The following is a 17,879-nucleotide window of genomic DNA, read 5'->3' on the forward strand; positions in this document are numbered from 1 at the left end:
TTTTGTTCATTCTGCCTCCCAAAAAATGAAATAGAAAGCGATCAAAAAATGTTGTGTGCCCGAAAATGATGCCAATAAAAACATCAACTGGTCCCGCAAAAAACAAGCCCTAATATGACTCAGTCGGCTGAAATATGGAAAAATTATAGCTCTCAAAATATGGCGATGCAAAAACTAGTTTTTGCAAAAAAAAACGTCTTTTAGTGTGTGACAGCAGCCAAACGTAAAAACCAAATATAAATCCGGTATCGCTGTAATCGTACTGAGCTGAAGAATAAAGTCACCTAACCACTTATACCACATGAGGAATGGCATAAAAAATAAATAAAACCAATTCTTCACCTGCTGTTGATTTGTTCATTTTGCTTCCCAAAACAACGCAGTATAGCTCAGCTCACATTTATCCTGCGCTCTGTGCTGAGCACTTACACTGAAGTTTCCATGTAAATCTCTGAAATACATGATTCAGATGAATATTCCCTGGTGAAAGATTCCCTGTGATGTGGCAGATGGACTGTGGATGCCATCTGACCTGTGATCCAGTGGTGTCAGTTTTTTTTTAGGTGTGCATAAAAGTGCTGTTGGCCACAGTTTTGTGCACTTCTGAAAAGAAGGACACAGCTGAACAGAGGGCAGACTGAATCCAGAGTAACTCTGCTGCCTCATTATAGTGAAAGGATTCCTTAGGGGTTCATCTGAATTACATAACTTGGAGATTTAGATGGAAACCCCGATGGAAGTGCTCAACGTAGCGCTCATGATAAATGTGATCCAAAAAATGATGTAAAATGTTCCCAACAAAAGCTTCAACTCAATCCAGAAAAAGCAAGTCCTCACTCAGGTCCGTCATCTGTTAACAGAAATATAGGGGGCTTACACGTTACTGGTAGCACAAAGGCTTTGGAAAAGCGAAATGGCCCTTGCCCCCCAAAAGAAATTCAGAAAATTCTGTGCTCCCAAGTCCAAATCCCCCTCCCTTCTGAGCCCCAAAGTGTACCTAAAGCACATTTAGGGTCCATGTTTGATATTTCTGTAGAGATGAGAGCCCACCTAATTTACGGGTGCATGTCTCCAGAAGCATGAGCTGGGCATAACTTACTGGGCACTACAACATACTGGTCAGTATAACGTACTGGTCACTACAACAGCAGCTTGCAATTTTCACTCAGCAACATCCACTGCTGCTTGTTTCTGGAAAACACCAATGGAGTTAAAATCATCACTACACCTGTAGATAAATTCCCAAAGGGGTATAATTTCCAAAATGGGGCAACTTCAGGGGGGATTCTGCTCTTCTAGCACTTAGGGGCTATGTGGAGTCCGCAAACTATTCTACAATAATTTGTTCTCCAAGAGTCAAATAGCGCTCCGTCCCTCCCGAGATATGTACAGCCAAATATGGAGTATTGCAACATTCAGAAGAAATTGTGTGACACATTTTGGCACCATTTTTACTTATTGCCCTGTGTGAAAATGTAAAATCTGGGGCTAAAAATATTTTTTTGTAGTAAAAATAGAATTATTTGTGTAGTTTGTAAAATGGGGTCACTTATGGGGGGTTTCTGCTGTTGGGATCTCAGGGATTCTCCCAGTGGGTCATGTCACCTGCAAACCACAACAGTAAAATCTGCACTGTTATATGGTGCTCCTTCCTTTCTGAGCTTTCAACCACTTATGGGGTATTGATGTACTCAAGAGAAATTGTGAAACATTTTCTCTTATTACCCCTTTTGAAAATTGCAAACTTGGGGTCAAAGCAACATTTTAGTGGAAAAAAATAATAATATTTCATTTACTCAGCCCAATGTTACTCAAGTTTGTGTATCGACTGAGAGTTAAAAATACTCACTACTCCCCTAGGTGAATTCATTGAGAGAGGTAGTTTACTAAATGGGGTCACTTGTGTGGGTTTCTGCTCTTTCGTCATGTCAAGGACTCTTCAAATGTGACATGGTATCCGCAATCTATCAAAGTCAAAATACAGCTCCTTCCCTTCCAAGCCCTGCCATGCACCAAAGCAGTAGTTTTTCACCACATATGGGGTATTGGCAAACTCAGGAAAAATCGTACAACAAATTTTATGGTGCACTTTCTCCTGTTACCTATGTGAAAATGAAAAATTTGGGGTTAAAATAATATTTTTGTAGGAAAAATGTGTTTTTAAATTTTCACGGCTCAGCATTATTAAATTCTGTGACGCCCCTGAAGGTTCAAGGTGCTCACCACACACCTAGATAAATTCCTTGAAGGGTCTAGTTTCCAAATTGGAGTCACATGTGGGGGTGTTCCACTGTTTATGCACATCAGGGGCCCTCCAAATGTGACATGGTGTGTGCTATCGATTCCAGACAATTTTGCATTCCAGAATGTAAACGGTGCTTCTTCCATTCTGGGCACTGTCGTGTGCCCAAACAGTAGTTTTCCATCACATATGGGGCATCAGCGTTCTCAGGAGAAATCGCACAACAAATTTTATGGTGCACTTTATCCTGTTACCCTTGTAAAAATGAAATATTTGGGGCTAAAATATCATTTTTGTGGTAAAAATTAGTGATGAGCGAGCATGCTCGCTACTGCTCGGTGCTCGCCCGAGCATCTCACTGCTCGAGATGCTCGGCACTCGCCGAGTATTTCCGGGGTTGCTCGGCGTGAGCTCGGGTCCCCTCCCTGCATGTTTGGCGCTCTTTAGAGCGCCAATCAACATGCAGGGATTGCCTGCCACTCACTGTAATGCTGTAGCCATGTTGGTTGTGGCATTACAGTGATTGGCTGGCTGCACAGCATCATCAGGTCTATATCAGACCTGGCGCCGACATGCTCGTCACAGTCACTCTGGAATCAGGTAGAGTAGGGAAAGGTGCTGCTGCATCAGAGAGAGATTTGATTTACTTGTGTATTATGTAGTGTAGGGAGAAAAACTGTACATTACACATATCCATCTTAACAAACAGTCCTTTTGAGGACTAACTAATCCATCTGCAGAGATATCAGGCAGGCAGTGTATATAGGCAGGCAGGCAGGGTATATAGCAGATTGCCGTGCATATAGCACAAGAGGCTCCATTCCAATTCTGCCTTCTGCTGCTGTTAGATATTTCAATATCTGGTCCCAGGGGCCTGGAATACTTTTTTTGGATCTTAATCCTCATTTTTTGCTTAAAAAGCAATCCAGAGAAAACCGTTTTTCTGCGCCATTTGCTTGTTGGCACTGCAGAATACAGCCAGGTCCTTTCCATATTACTGCGCTAGAAATCGAGCTATTTAAAACTGTGTTTTCTCCGTCAAACGGATCACATATGCGTTGTCAGAAAATACTGCCAATTCTGGCCTCCATTAAAAATTTCCTTTAGTGTGTTAGTGAAGCAATTCACACCAGTTTGCTGTTCAAACTACTCACCTACAGGCCAGATATTTAAAACTCTGTTTTCTCTGTCACACGGATCACATATACGTTGTCAGAAAATACTGCCATTTCTGGCCTCCATTAAAATTTTCTTTCAGTGTGTCAGTGAAGCAATTCACACCAGTTTGCTGTTCAAACTACTTACCAACAGGCCAGGTACTGTTTTCTCTGTCACACGGATCACATATAAGTTCGCTCCAAACTCAGTCATTTGTAGTGAGCATGGAAGATACTGTCCTCCATTTAAAATGGGCAAGGGATGGGGAACTGGACGTGATGGTGATAGTGCATGCAGAGGCCGAGGACAAGGCCGTGGGCAAGCTGAAATTGTGCCACAACAAACACCCACATCTTCTCGCCTGACCTTCCTGTCCCAATTCCTAGGGGACAGCAGCAAACCACTATTGAACCCAAAGCAGTGTCAAAAGGTTGTTGGTTGGATAACAGATAATATTTCCAGTCACTTAGCCGCCACCACCACCACCCTGTCTTCCACATGGTAAAGTCTCAGTAGCCGTGAATCTGGACCGCATATTTCTCACCCTGATCCTCCTTCCTCCCACCATGCCAAGTGCTCAGAGACAACTGATCCCACACTTGGACACTCTGAAGAGCTGTTCACTTTTCCATTTATAGATTTGGGCTTCTCGCCCGGTCCACTTGAAGCAGGGAAAGAGGAGATCGCGTGCAGCGATGCCCAAATATTTGAGCAGCCACGGTCAAAAGAAGGTGACGGTGGGAAAGCGTCACAAGAAGTGGATGATGATGAGACACAATTGCCAGAAAGTCAATAGGAGGACCAGGGTGTGGAAGTGGAAGACGAGGTTGTGGATGATATAGTAACTGACCCAACCTGGCAGGAGGACATGTAGAGCGAGGACAGCAGCACACAGGGGGAGGGAGGCAGAGCACCCCAACAGGCAGGAAGAAGCAGTGTGGTGGCCACAGACAGAAGGCAGGCAACTGTTCCGCGTAACACCAACACAAAGGAAGTTGCCAGGACAACTGCTAGGTCTTCCCAAGTCTGGTTGCTTCTTAAAGAATCTGCCGATAACCCCAAAAAGGTGATTTGCACCACCTGCCAGGCCAGCATCAGCAGGGGTGGCAAATCGACCTGCCTGACCACCACCAGCATGATCAGGCACATGGCAGCAAAGCACCCGACTTTGTGGGCCGAACCCCAGGGTCCCATGTGCTTAACCTTGTGGTTCAGCGGTTTCTCAAATCCTACATGGAGCTGCTGGACCTGCTTGTTAAAGTACGCCGCCTGTGTGTCCATTTTAGAAAGTCAGTTACAGCTTCCGCCGCCCTTGCTGTGTTTCAGCAGCGTTTGCAGCTTCCGGCTCACAGACTGGTGTGTGATGTCCCCAACGCATTGGAACTCTACACTGCAGATGTTGGGAAGGATTTGTGAGCAGAAAGAGGGCATTTGTTGAGTACCAGCATTAACAATGACGTCGGTATTCAGTTCAGACTCCACACATAAGACCTCCGGAATGGACATGGATGTCAGACATATGTACCGTCCTCCAAAACTTTGAGGACTCCACCAAGATGGTGAGCGGCGATGACACCATAATTAGCATCACTATCCCGCTTCTCTGTCTTCTGAAATGCTCTCTGCTCACAATCAAAGAGGATGCATTGCAGGCGGAGCACGATGAGATGGAGCAAGGAACCATACAGGGTGATTACACACAGCCAAGCCTCATCTCATCCCAATGTGGATTGGGTGAAAATGAGGACGAGGAGGCGGAGGAAGGACAGGAGCTAGTTTCATGCACTATAGACTGTACTAACTGACAGCTGTTATACCGTCTGTTCAACGTGGATGACCAGAGGATGGAGAGGAGGAGGAGGAGAGCATGGTCAATCATCCTCTTAGTGAGGACACAGAAGTCTTGCCTGTTAGTAGTCTGGCAAGCATGGCTGAGTTTATGTTACGCTGCCTTTCCCATGACCCTCGAGTTCTCAAAATTTTGTGTGACAGTAATTACTGGTTGGTGACACTTCTAGACCCACGCTAGAAGGAGAACTTTATATCTCTTATTCCTGAGGTGGACAGGTCTACAAAAATGGGGCTGTACCAGAAGGCCCTTGTTGCGGAACTATTAAAAAAATTCCCATCTGAAAACGCTGGTGGCAGAGGGCACACTTCTTTGCACAACCAAGGAGTACAGGTGAGAGAGACACAACTTCAATCCAGCAGAGGCAGGGGAACACTGTCAAAGTTCTGGGAGAGTTCTCTCAGACCCTCCCATCGCACAAGCCCTGAGGCGCGGGGTACTCTCACAAGGAGTGCAAAGTTTTGGAAGATGCTAATGCAGTACCTTGCCGACTATACCAACGTCCTCTGTGATTCCGCTGTACCTTATAATTATTGGGTATCCAAGCTGGATAGGTGGAATGAATGGGCTCTCTATGCCTTGGAGGTCCTGACCTGCCCTGCCGCAAGCATTTTATCAAAGCGGGTTTTTAGTGCCGCTGGTGGAATTACTGTATAACTGATAAGTGCATCTGCCTGTCAACTGGAATTGCTGACAGGCTGACTCTTATAAAAATGAACCAGTGCTGGATTGGGCCAGACTTCTCAACACCATCAAATGATAGCAGCGTAACATAAACTAAAATCCAGTGTCTTTTTTTGGGAGGTGTATTCCCATGCACCTTTTCACACCCACACATGGGTATACGCTTCCTGATTTTGGCTATTTGCTCTTGTCCTCCTCCTTCTCCTCATCCTCCAGCACCATATCACCGGGGTGACCGTGGTCCGTGATGCACCACCCACATAATTTTTTAAAGGGTGTTTATGATGCCCTTAAAAAAAAAATGTATACAGTATGCTCATGTATACTCCCCAGGGGTAAATGTTTGTCACCCCATACACTTAGTGCATGGGCATTACAAGTATAGGAGGCCCGCTCCTTTCAAATGGGAACATTTTTTTATGAGGCCCTCCTCCAAGTCTCTTCCAAGGGGCATTGAAGTGCCTCCAATTTTTTGGTAGCCTTTGCATTCACTGCATAGGCCAACACTTTGGGAGACTCTCTCCTTTCTAATGGGAGTTTGTCATTACTGTGGCCCTGCTCTATGTCTCTTTAAATTGTTAGTGGGGTTTTTCCTAAATTTGTTCAGCCGTTGGACTCACTGCATACCCTATAACTGTATAGCAGACCCTCTCCTTTCTAATGGGAACATGTCATACTTGTTACTGTGGCCCTGCTCTGTGTGTCTTTAAATTCTTAGGGAGGTTTTTCCTAAATTTGGTCAGCCGTTGGACTCACTGCATACCCTATAACTGTACAGCAGACCCTCTCCTTTCTAATGGGAACATGTCGTACTTGTTACTGTGGCCCTGCTTTGTGTGTCTTTAAATTCTTAGTGAGGTTTTTCCTAAATTTGGTCAGCCATTGGACTCTCTGCATACCCTATAACTGTATAGCAAACCCTCTCATTTCTAATGGGAACATGTCGTAATTGTTACTGTGGCCCTGCTCTATGTGTCTTTAAATTATTAGTGGGGTTTTTCCTAAGTTGGGTCAGCCATTAGACTCACTGCATACCCTATAAATGTATAGCAGACTCTCTCCTTTCTAATGGGAATTTGTTGTTACTGTGGCCCTGCTCTATGTGTCTTTAATTTCTTAGTGGGTTTTTTCCTAAATTTGGTCAGCTGTTGGACTCACTGAATACCCTATAAATATATAGCAAACCCTCTCCTTTCTAATGAGAACATGTCATACTTGTTACTGTGGCCCTGCTCTATGTGTCTTTAAATTCATAGTGGGGTTTTTCCTAAATTTGGTCAGCCGTTAGACTCACTGCATACCCTATAACTGTATAGCAGACTCTCTCCTTTCTAATGGGAATTTGTCATTACTGTAGCCCTGCTCTATGTGTCTTTAATTTCTTAGTGGGGTTTTTCCTAAATTTGGTCAGCCGTTGGACTCACTGCATACCCTATAACTGTATAGCAAACTCTCTCCTTTCTAATGGGAATTTGTCGTTCCTGTGGCCCTGCTCTATGTGTCTTTAATTTCTTAGTGGGGTTTTTCCTAAATTTTGTCAGCCGTTGGACTCACTGCATACCCTATAACTGTATAGTAGACTCTCTCCTTTCTAATGCGAACATGTCGTACTCGTTACTGTGGCCCTGCTCTATGTGTCTTTCAGAGTTCCTCCATCATCAATGTAACAGGATGTGTCTGATGATGTGTCACACACCACATTGCCAGATAAGGTTGTAAAATGTTAAAATGACATTTCCCGGTGAATGCATTTGCCTTAAAAAATAACGTTAAAAAAAAAGTAGGATCTTTCTTTAGTATAAAATCAGAGTTGCCAATGTAACCTCAATGTAATCACATTGTTCAGCTCCTGCGCCTCCTCCTCCATCTCCGAAATGGGCACATCAGTCACAAGCTGAAAGCACTGCAGCACTGCCTTGGCCAAGCAGCAAGAGGCAGTGCTGAAGATAACATGCTTAATGCTTAGGTGACAAAATGCTCAGCATTGCAGAGTTGTTGAAAACTGTAACATAGCAGTTTGATCTGTGGCTCTCACCGCTAAACATACAGCCAGGCATGGTCGTGTGTGACAATGGACAGAACCTGGTGACGGAGAAATGACAGCCGGAGTAGATATGGTTTCCCTCTATGCCAGTCCTTTCACTGAGCTAAAGAATATGGCTGTGGTGAAATACAACTCCCACTGAGAAGCTGTTCCAGATTGAAAAACATTGGGCCCACCAGAGGATTTGATTCTGAGGGCTCACCTTTCTCCCCCGCTCAAGAGCCCCATAGCAGCTGTAAAGTTAGCGCTATCATGAACTCTCTTGATGCAGATGCCAGGGCATACCAGGGGATTCTCTGGTGAGACCGTCCAACCCTGCCGAGAAGCAGTCCTGGCTAAGAAAAGTGTGTGGGAAGGTTCCCGTACTCTCTATGGCTGCTTTTTTACTGAGTTGGAAACCCACACAAACACTGGGAGAACATACAAAATCCTTGCAGATGTTGTCCTTGCTGGGATTTGAACCCAGGATCCCCGGGCTGCAAGGCTTCAGTGCTAACCACTGATCCAATGTGCTGCCGTTCACCCTCTGATATCTAACAGGCTGGAGAAACTTGCACCTACTGCCACTCTATTTTCAGGTCCTTTGTGAGAAACTAATCTATTTGGGCAGTCACTCAGTCTACCAAATAAAATTCCTGAGAAGGAAATTGCAGAATGTTTCGCTACTGGTACTGGGGGCAGTGCTAATACCATGGTGTTGTACCATAGTTTACTGGAAATATTCCAGGCTGGTAGGAGGCAAGCAGATTCCCACAGAAAAGTACCAGCAGTAATGTTCAGGGACCCGCGCTTGTAGAAGGCAGAGACAGCACCGTGAGAAATAGTGGCAGCTGGGGACCGAGTATGGACACGAGGCATGAGGTTATGAAAAGCTTCCACCTCCACGAGCCTAAAAGGCCACATTTCAAGTGAAAACAGCTTTAGAGGACTTCCTGGGAGAAATGACAGCTGGGTAGATATGGGTTCTCAAGTCCTTTCACCAAGCTAAAGAATATGGCTGTGGTGAAATACAACTCAGAAAAAAAAGCTGTGGACTGGCTCCGCACCATCCCTGGCCACATTCACCTGTCCACGTGTTTGTGGTTCGGCGGTCCTTCCCAGTGAGTGCACTGGGGAGGGCATGGGTAATGTTGTGGGACCCGTGCTTGTGGAAGGCGGAGATGACACCGGGAGAAACAGTGGCATCTGGGGACCAAAAATGGACACCCGGCCGCCCCCGGCATGAGGTTATGAAAAGCTTCCACCTCTACGAGCCTAAAAGGCCACATTTCAAGTGAAAACAGCTTTAGAGCACTTCTTGGGAGAAATGACAGCTGGGTAGATATGGTTTCCCAAGTCCTTTCACCAAGCTAAAGAATATGGCTGTGGTAAAATACAACTCAGCAAAAAAAGCTGTGGACAGGCTCCGTACTGTCCCTGGCCACATTCACCTGTCAACGTGTTTGTGGTTAGGCGGTCCTTCCCAGTAAGTGCACTGGGGAGGGCATGGGTAATGTTGTGGGACCCGTGCTTGTGGAAGGCGGAGACAACACCGGGAGAAACAGTGGTGGCTGGGGACCGAGTATGGACACCCGGCTGCAGCCGGCATGAGGTTATGAAAAGCTTCTGCCTCCACGAGCCTAAAAGGCCACATTTCAAGTGCAAGCAGCTGTCAAAAATTTGGCAGTATAGTATTGCAGCCTGTGGGTGGGTGGGTGGCTGGCTGCATACTTGCGCTTGCATTCCAAGGAATGGGGTAGGGACAACTGAACGCTGCACTGGGACAAGGACGTGGACGATGATTGTTGCAAGTCTCCAACAACAGGTGCATGGTGGGAGGCATCTTCGCATGTGCCAAGTATAACTTATGATGGGCATACTTTTAGGCAGTGACCTGGGAGTCAGAGATGCTTCCAGAGGTCTTCCCCATGCTGTTCCCATGTCTTTTCAGCACTGTATGCATGTGTCTGATGATGTGTCACACACCACATGGCCAGATAAGGTTGTAAAATGTTAAAATGACATTTCCTGGTGAATGCATTTGGCTTGGTTGAAAGCAATGCAAAAGTGCAAAAACGCATCAAATACGCTACTTGTGTACATAGCCCAAGGAGTGGATGAGTATTTTTGTTTTTGGTTATTTATTTTGCCTTATATACAAGTCATTACCCTGGAAAGGATGTTCCTTTACATATTTCCCAGGAAAATTCATTTTGGTTTCGTTTTTGTATGTTTTATTGTGAGTCCGTAAAAGTGGCGTAATACTCTGACAACGTTGTTGACGGCAGTGATCTGGGAGTCAGAGATGCTTCCAGGGGTCTTCCCCATGCTGTTCTCATGTCATTTGAGCACTGTTCCCATCGATTTGGGCAATTTTTAGGCCCTCTATAGACCACCGGGGGGAGCCGCCTGAAAAATGCTCGAGTTTCCCATAGACTTACATTGGGCTTGTTGCTCGAGTTGAGCACTCGAGTATTCCAATTTGCTCGACCCGAGCAACGAGCACCCGAGCATTTTAGTGCTCACTCATCACTAGTAAAAATGTGTTTTTTTTAATTTTCACGACTCAGCATAATAAAATTCTATGATGCCCCTGATGGTTCAAGGTACTCACCACACATCTAGATAAATTCTTTGAAGGGTCTAATTTCCAAAATGGAGCCACTTGTGGGGGATTTCCACTGTTTAGGCACTTTAGGGGCCTTCCAAATGCGACATGGCGTCCACTATCGATTCTAGCCATTTTACATTCCAAAACCCAAACAGTGCTCCTTTCCTTCTGAGTCCTGACGTTCCCCCAAACAGTTGTTTTCAACCACATATGGGGTATCAGTGTACCCAAGAGAAATTGCCAACACATTTTATGGTGTATTTTCTCCTGTTACCCTTGTGAAAATAAAAAATTTGGGGCTAAAGTAACATTTTTGTGGGAAAGGGTAAAATGTTCATTTTTTCCTTCCAGATTCCATTAATTCCTATGAAGCACCTGAAGGGTTATTAAACTTCTTGAGTGTGGTTTTGAGCACTTTGAGGGGTGCAGTTTTTAGAGTGGTGTCACTTTTGGGTACTTTGTGTCATATACGCCCCTCAAAGTCACTTCAAATGTGATGTGGTCCATAAAAAAATGGTTTTGTAAATCTTGCTGGAAAAATGAGAAATTGCTGATCAACTTTTAACCCTTATAACTTCCTAACAAACGAAAATTATGTTTCAAAAATTGTGCTGATGTAAAGTAGATTTGTGGGAAATGTTATTTATTAACTATTTTGTGACATATCTCTCTGATTGAAGGGCATAAAAATTAAAAGTTTGAAAATTGAGAAATTTTCCAAATTTTCACCAAATTTCCGGTATTTTCAGAAATAAACACTAGTTATATCGAACAAATTTTACCACTATCATGAAGTACAATATGGGTATGTGCACATGGTCCAGATTAGCTGCGGTTTTGACGCTGCAGAATTTCTGCACCATTTCCGCACCTAATATGTAAATTAGGTTACTTGCGGTTTTTGGTGCGTTTTTTACATGCTGTTTTGCCGCATGCGTTTTTTTATGCGTTTTTTATGCATGCATTTTTCATGTCTTCATGTTGAAATTAGAGTATAGTTTTTTTTAAACAAACTTTATTGATCATCATGTAGCGTTTTTATGAGCGGAAACGCTATTGAAACACATGCGGTTTTTACGCATGCAGATTTTCCTCACCTAATGCAAGTCTATGGGAAAATCCGCATGCGTTTCCGCACGAGAAATTGACTTTCTGCGTTCTGGAAAAACGTGCCTCATGTCAGTCTCCGCGGGTGATCTGCAGGTACACAAAAACGCATCGTGGGCATAGGATTTCTAGAAATCCCATCCACTATGCTGTAACATCTGGCCACTGCAGTTTTGATGCTGCATAAAAACGCAGCATCAAAACCACAGCAAATCTGGACCGTGTACACATACCCTCAATCACGAAAAAAAGTCTCAGAATCACTGGGATATATTGAAGAATTCCAGAGTTATTACCTCATAAAGTGACACTGGTCAGAATTGAAAAAATTGGCCTGGTTACGAAGGTGAAAACAGACTCTGGCACGAAAGAGTTAAAGTGAAAGCTGTAAAAACAAAACCCAAAGAACAATTACAGTATTACGCTTTTTTAAATTTTCACCACACATGGAACTTTTTTTCCACTTTCCATATATAATGGATGGTGATATTCAAAGTTAAAAATCGGTTCTCAAAAAATAAGCTCTCATACAGCTAATTAGACACAAAGAGAAAAAATAATGTGGCTCTAGAAAGAAGGGGAGGAAAAAAAGAATGTGCAAAAATGGAAAATTGCTATGTGAGTAAGGGGTTAATATCCATAGATTTTGGAATGTGATGGCCAAAAACCTCATAAAGGTTTGATGATGTGGTATCTACACACTATTGGCCTTTTGGTATATGTAATCACATAAACAGATCATCAGATAGGAAAGATGAAACTGCAAAAGATTAGTTTGCAGACTGCAGCATAGGAGACAAATAGTTCTGTACATGTGCTGTACACACAAAAAATGTATTTTTTTCTAAACAATACTTACAGGAGAAAGAAGAATTCTGCTTCTCAAATTGCAGTAAATTGCTTATCAAAAGAAAAACATTCATAAAAAGCATTTAATCTTTATTATATTATGGGACGAAAGGGAAATAAATGAAGAGAATGCAATTTTACTAAAACATATTGCTTATAATTACTATGTCTGTATGATCAGCTAATCTGCAAGACACACTGTCAGGAACATTTTGCAAGAGACTAGTGTCATAACTATCCTGAAAATTCTAGATTAGATCATATCCATACTAAATAGTTTATAAACTTTGGGTCATTGAAAAGGTGAAAAAGAGCACAAAACTAGAACATCTACTGCAAGTTTTATATAATCCCATAAAGAGATTAGTTTAAGATCATATCCTTCTGAACTTCAATCAAGTCAGATATTTTAAAGGGATTGCTGACAGAGGTAAAATCTATATCAGAGTTTGGTAAATTGAATACTTTCCGCAACACTTTGTGTAAATAAGCATTTCTAGCCTTCTAAAATGACTTTCATCAAAATATGGCATGATATATAGTAGATCAAAAATGAACAAAGTGTTATGTGATCTCTAGTCCTACCATGTACATCAATGTATTTAGATAGATAAAAGGCAAACAACGTAAAAAGAACAATCAGAAATGAATGAAATACAGATTTACTTCATATTATCAAAGCTACGAGTGAAAAAAACAGAGGCTTAAAAACTCTATTCAGGCATGATCTAAAAGAAGTTAATAAATAAATGTATGTGATATCTACACAGGTTATTTAACAAAAGCACTCGATTTACACATTCATGTAGTACATGTGTTATAGTGTAAAATACTTAATAGTTATTATAAAAAGAAACTTCTTCCTCATTGTTTACTATGCAGCCACCTACCCTTAATCCCTATCCCAAAACACAAGTATCTACAATGTTTTCCAAAATATTACTACTACTATTATTATTATTATTACTTTATTCTTTGTTCTCCATACATCGAATACATTCAAAGTGTATTCTGGGTGTCATATTATTTAAACCAGTCACTGCCAAGTTATCTAATATAGAAAAAAGTCCTATCTTGTTGACCCATCACATTATAGGGACTATAAAAGTGAATTTCTAACAACAAGCTAGTTGACCGTTTCTCTTGCCAACCAGAGAACATTTCAATTCATGTATGATCTGTGAAATAGGCTACTACTTGAATACTTAAAAAAATAGGAATGTATATATTACATTTTTGGTACTTATATATACATTATATATAGCAATTATAAAGGGAAACTAGTAGAATCAACCCTCCCAAGCCATCTATATGGGCATATAGGTCATAGGAAGATGAATAAAATGATATCTTGATATCTGCAATTCAGAGATATCCATGTTTTTCTTATATGTAAATGAGCTGTCCAGTGCTAAAGTCCGGACACAGATCTACATGACAATCTGCCTCCAGAGCTTATTTTAAATGGAAGAGGGCAATACCAGTGTGAGACATGTAACGTACAAAGAACAGTAGAACTGAACTTTGTCTCCTTACAAAACATTTGCTGCAGCTCTCACAGCGCTGCTGTATTGTAACACTATTGCCACACTAGCTGCCTGTTAGTTGGAAGCTGAAGCTGAGAGGAACCTGCAGATGTGTCAGGTATAATCACACACAGCTTTGCAGTGAGATCAGGAGAGCAGAGAGCGGCCATTACATATCACACTGGTATCGCTCCCTTTTATTTAAAACAAGCACTGGAGGCAGATTCTCATACAGATCAGTGTCTGGCCCATAGTCCTGAACAGTTTATTTACATATAAGAAAAATATGGATTTTTCTGGAAAAAAAACATTGGATCAAAGATATCAAGGTATCATTTTCTTCAGCTTCCTATGCCATACACTCCCATATAGACCGTTTAGGAGGGTTGATCTTACTGTCAGATTCCCTTTAAGGGAAATATATTCTATAGCAAGATAAAAAAATGCACTGAATAATTAGTTATAGTGGTTGTGCTAGGGTATATAATAACAATTGCATGATGGTGTTATTCATCATGAACAATCACATTGTAACCATCATATAGCCTATATTTTAAAAATGAAATCTGTCCTCATCTTAATAATTTTAGGAAAATCTTCCATTTTTCTTTTCTTTTGCACTAGATATAATGTACATCTCCCCCATAATACTTTTTCCTCACTCTTGATCTTGTTTTTAGCCCATGTAAGACTTAATATTTACAATTACAGTGTTTTTTATTTAAAATGTCAGCACATTTATATTAAATGTAGAAAAATGAAAATTTATTCTTTAAAAAACTTCTTGTCACAATTATAATGTAAACTATTATTATTATTATTATTATTATTATTATTATTATTATCTAACCAATCAAGTTATATGATCATAGTGAGTTCAGAACTACATATAAAGACATAACATATATAACAACATACAACATTCCCTTTAATTGAAATGATCTCATTTTAAATTGTATGTAAATTGAACATTAAATTTGCATGTCATACATTGTACTCATCAACATATGGGGCAGGACACGAAAATCAGATCCCTGTTTTTGTGTGGTTCGTACAGGATATTGTTTATTGGCCCTCATTCATCAAAACTGTATTTGTTGCCCATAGCATCCAAACAAAGTTCATCTTTTATTTTACCAGAGCAGTTTAAAAAAAGGAAAGAGACCTCTGTTGAATTTAAAAAACCTATGTACACACAAGCTCATTCATAGAAAAACAAAACTGTTTTGCTGGTTACAGTCAAACATTCCAAACTTTGACTCAACAGTCTAAAGTACCTGCTGCTATTTTTCTTCACTCCATTTTCTATGTGTTCAGGCATAGTTTAGAAGCTTGGCCTTGTACCTATGTTGATGATAAGGCAATTCTTCCATGAGTCCTAATGGTTGCTGCTAGTTCTGAACTGACGGCTCTGCTGAACATCTTCTGAGTTTGAAGGTAATTAAGCATGATGTGTCTTTCATCTGCTGCAATAAGTTTCTTTGTCCAACCTCTGTGTCTTCGGTTCTCAACATTGCCCATTTCTTGAAGTTTCTAAAAAACAGCTTGGCTAGAATATTTTGAAATCCCAGTGTTCTTTGAAGCCTTTACCTTGGAGAGACCTTCCCTATGCAGTATAACTATCTTGTGTCTTATTGCTGGGCTCATTCTTGCCATGGTCTATGATCTGTGACATGAAAGAATAACAAGGAGTCCGGGAAGTGATGCTATGGCCCTTACAGAGCCTTGACCTAAATATCATCAAGTCTTTCTGGAATTAAATAAAGTAGTAGAAGGATCTCCACAAGCCTACATCCACAGAAGATCTGTGGTTAGTTCTCCATCATGTTTGTAACAGTCTCCCTGCTGAGTTCCTTTAAAAACTGTGTGATGTTTGATTTGATTTAGAATCCTCTTTTTTCATTTGCTTTGAATTGAAAGCAAATTAAACTTAATGTTCAAAGTATCAAACAAGTAATTCTGCTGAAGGTGTTCCTTAATATTATCAGATGAACACAGTTTTGCATTGTCGTTGTAAGATACCACCTCAGGCATCTCCTGTAATGGGTAATCTCATCATTCTTCCATTATCCTATACAAATCACACAAGGGAAACAGGTTTCTCTTTTTTTGTTGTCCTTCCAGTATTGTAGTGCACTTGCTACATAAAAAACATTTACTGTATATCACATGATAACATGTTAATAAGATATGCACATACTGTACAAATACAGTACATAGTGAGGTTATAAGAGCAAATAAGAAGAGTGCAATTTTTTTCACGAATTGAAAGCTGGGTTTCGTACTCCACATAAAACCAAACTGTTTTTCTTATTTCTGTTCAGGAGTGCAAGGGAGATTATGAAGAAACCAATGCTGGTGACTCCAAGGATTACTACTCCTGAGATAAGCGCGCTAGTGATTGAATTCATCTGAAACTGCACACTATGTGGCTGAGCTGCAGAAAAAAAAGAAGATTAATAAATTAATTATTTTATATATCTTGAGGAATGTACTGGGTTGAGCCAAAATATGATATAACCACTACTCAAAAACACAGTCCACACATTAGCATAGTGCACACAGATAATAATATACAGTGTGAGCTGTGTATATAGTATATTGTATGAACTGTGTATATAGTGTGGATCTGAGTATATAGCATAGAGTGGAACTGTCTATATAATTATTTGTAGCATATATTGTGGAGCTCTGTATGCTGCGCTTAATTTTCACCATCCATATTATTTTGTATATATAGTGAAGGAAATAATTATTTGATCCCTTGCTTTTTTTGTAAGTTTGTCCACTGACAAAGACATAAACAGTCTATAATTTTAAGGGTAGGTAATAATAATAATCTTTATTTATATAGTGCCAACATATTCCGCAGCGCTTCACAATTCAGAGGTTCATATACAACAGTCATAAATAACATAGCTAAAGATAATGCAATAATTAAAGCAAAATAATGAAGACCCTGCTCATAAGCGCTTACAATCTACAATGAGGTGGGGGTGACACAAAGTACAGGGGCTTATTTACAGTGATGGTCCATCCATCTTGAGGGGATGAGGGATAGATAAAGGCTGCATGAGCTCGTCACCAGCCAGTACCTGTAGTGCTTTTGGGTGCAGTGGAGTTTGGTGGAGACTTATGTTTGGAGAAATAATGAATGGGCTATAAAAATATAAAAAGGACTTCGATTAGGGAACGTGATAGGCCGCCCTAAACAGGTGTGTTTTTAGGGAGCGCCTAAAACTGTGTAAGTTGTGGTTCGTCCAAATTTCTTGGGGTAGAGCATTCCAAAAAATAGGTGCAGCTCGGAGGAAGTCTTGGAACCAGTAACGGAAGGTACGGATTAGTGCGGATGTCAGTCAAAAGTCGCTTGCAGGGCATAGAGAACGGGTAGGCCAATAAACAGAAATGAGGGAAGAGATGTAGGTGGGATGCTGCACTGTGGTCAGCTTTGTGGATGATAACAAGCAATTTAAATTGGATCCTGTAATTCAGGGCAGGCAGTGCAATGACTGGCATAGAGCGGAAGCGTCTGAGTAACGATTAGCCAGATAGATGACCCTGGCTGCTGCATTAAGGATGGACTGGAGAGGGGAAAGTCGAGTGAAGGGGAGGCCAATTAATAGAGAGTTATAGTAGTCAAGGCGGGAGTAGATCAAGGCAACAGTGAGGGTTTTTGTTGTTTCCAAGATGAGAAAGGGGCGGATTTTAGAGATGTTCTTCAGGTGCAAGCGACAAGAGCAGGCAAGAGATTGTATATGGGAGGTGAATGAAAGATTGGTGTCAAACACAACGCCCAGACAGCGGGCCTGTTGGCTCGGCTTATTGTGGTG

At 41.4% G+C, this 17,879-nt stretch overlaps 1 protein-coding gene across 1 annotated transcript in view; it reads right to left on the minus strand.

The window, feature by feature from the left end:
• Window positions 1–14,838: 14,838 nt before the first annotated feature.
• The window catches only part of LOC141252069 (zona pellucida-like domain-containing protein 1), a 420,789-nt gene continuing 417,748 nt past the window's right edge, over window positions 14,839–17,879 (minus strand). Inside the window, exon 10 of the mRNA XM_073670458.1 lies at window positions 14,839–16,486. Within this exon, the coding sequence (XP_073526559.1) occupies window positions 16,308–16,486 (179 nt within the window). The 3' untranslated portion in view covers window positions 14,839–16,307. The remainder of the gene's footprint in view (window positions 16,487–17,879) is intronic.

Source organism: Phyllobates terribilis, unplaced genomic scaffold (assembly GCF_046119375.1).
Source record: "Phyllobates terribilis strain yellow unplaced genomic scaffold, ASM4611937v1 Scaffold_2__4_contigs__length_985480577, whole genome shotgun sequence".
NCBI classification, from domain to species: Eukaryota; Metazoa; Chordata; class Amphibia; order Anura; family Dendrobatidae; genus Phyllobates; species Phyllobates terribilis.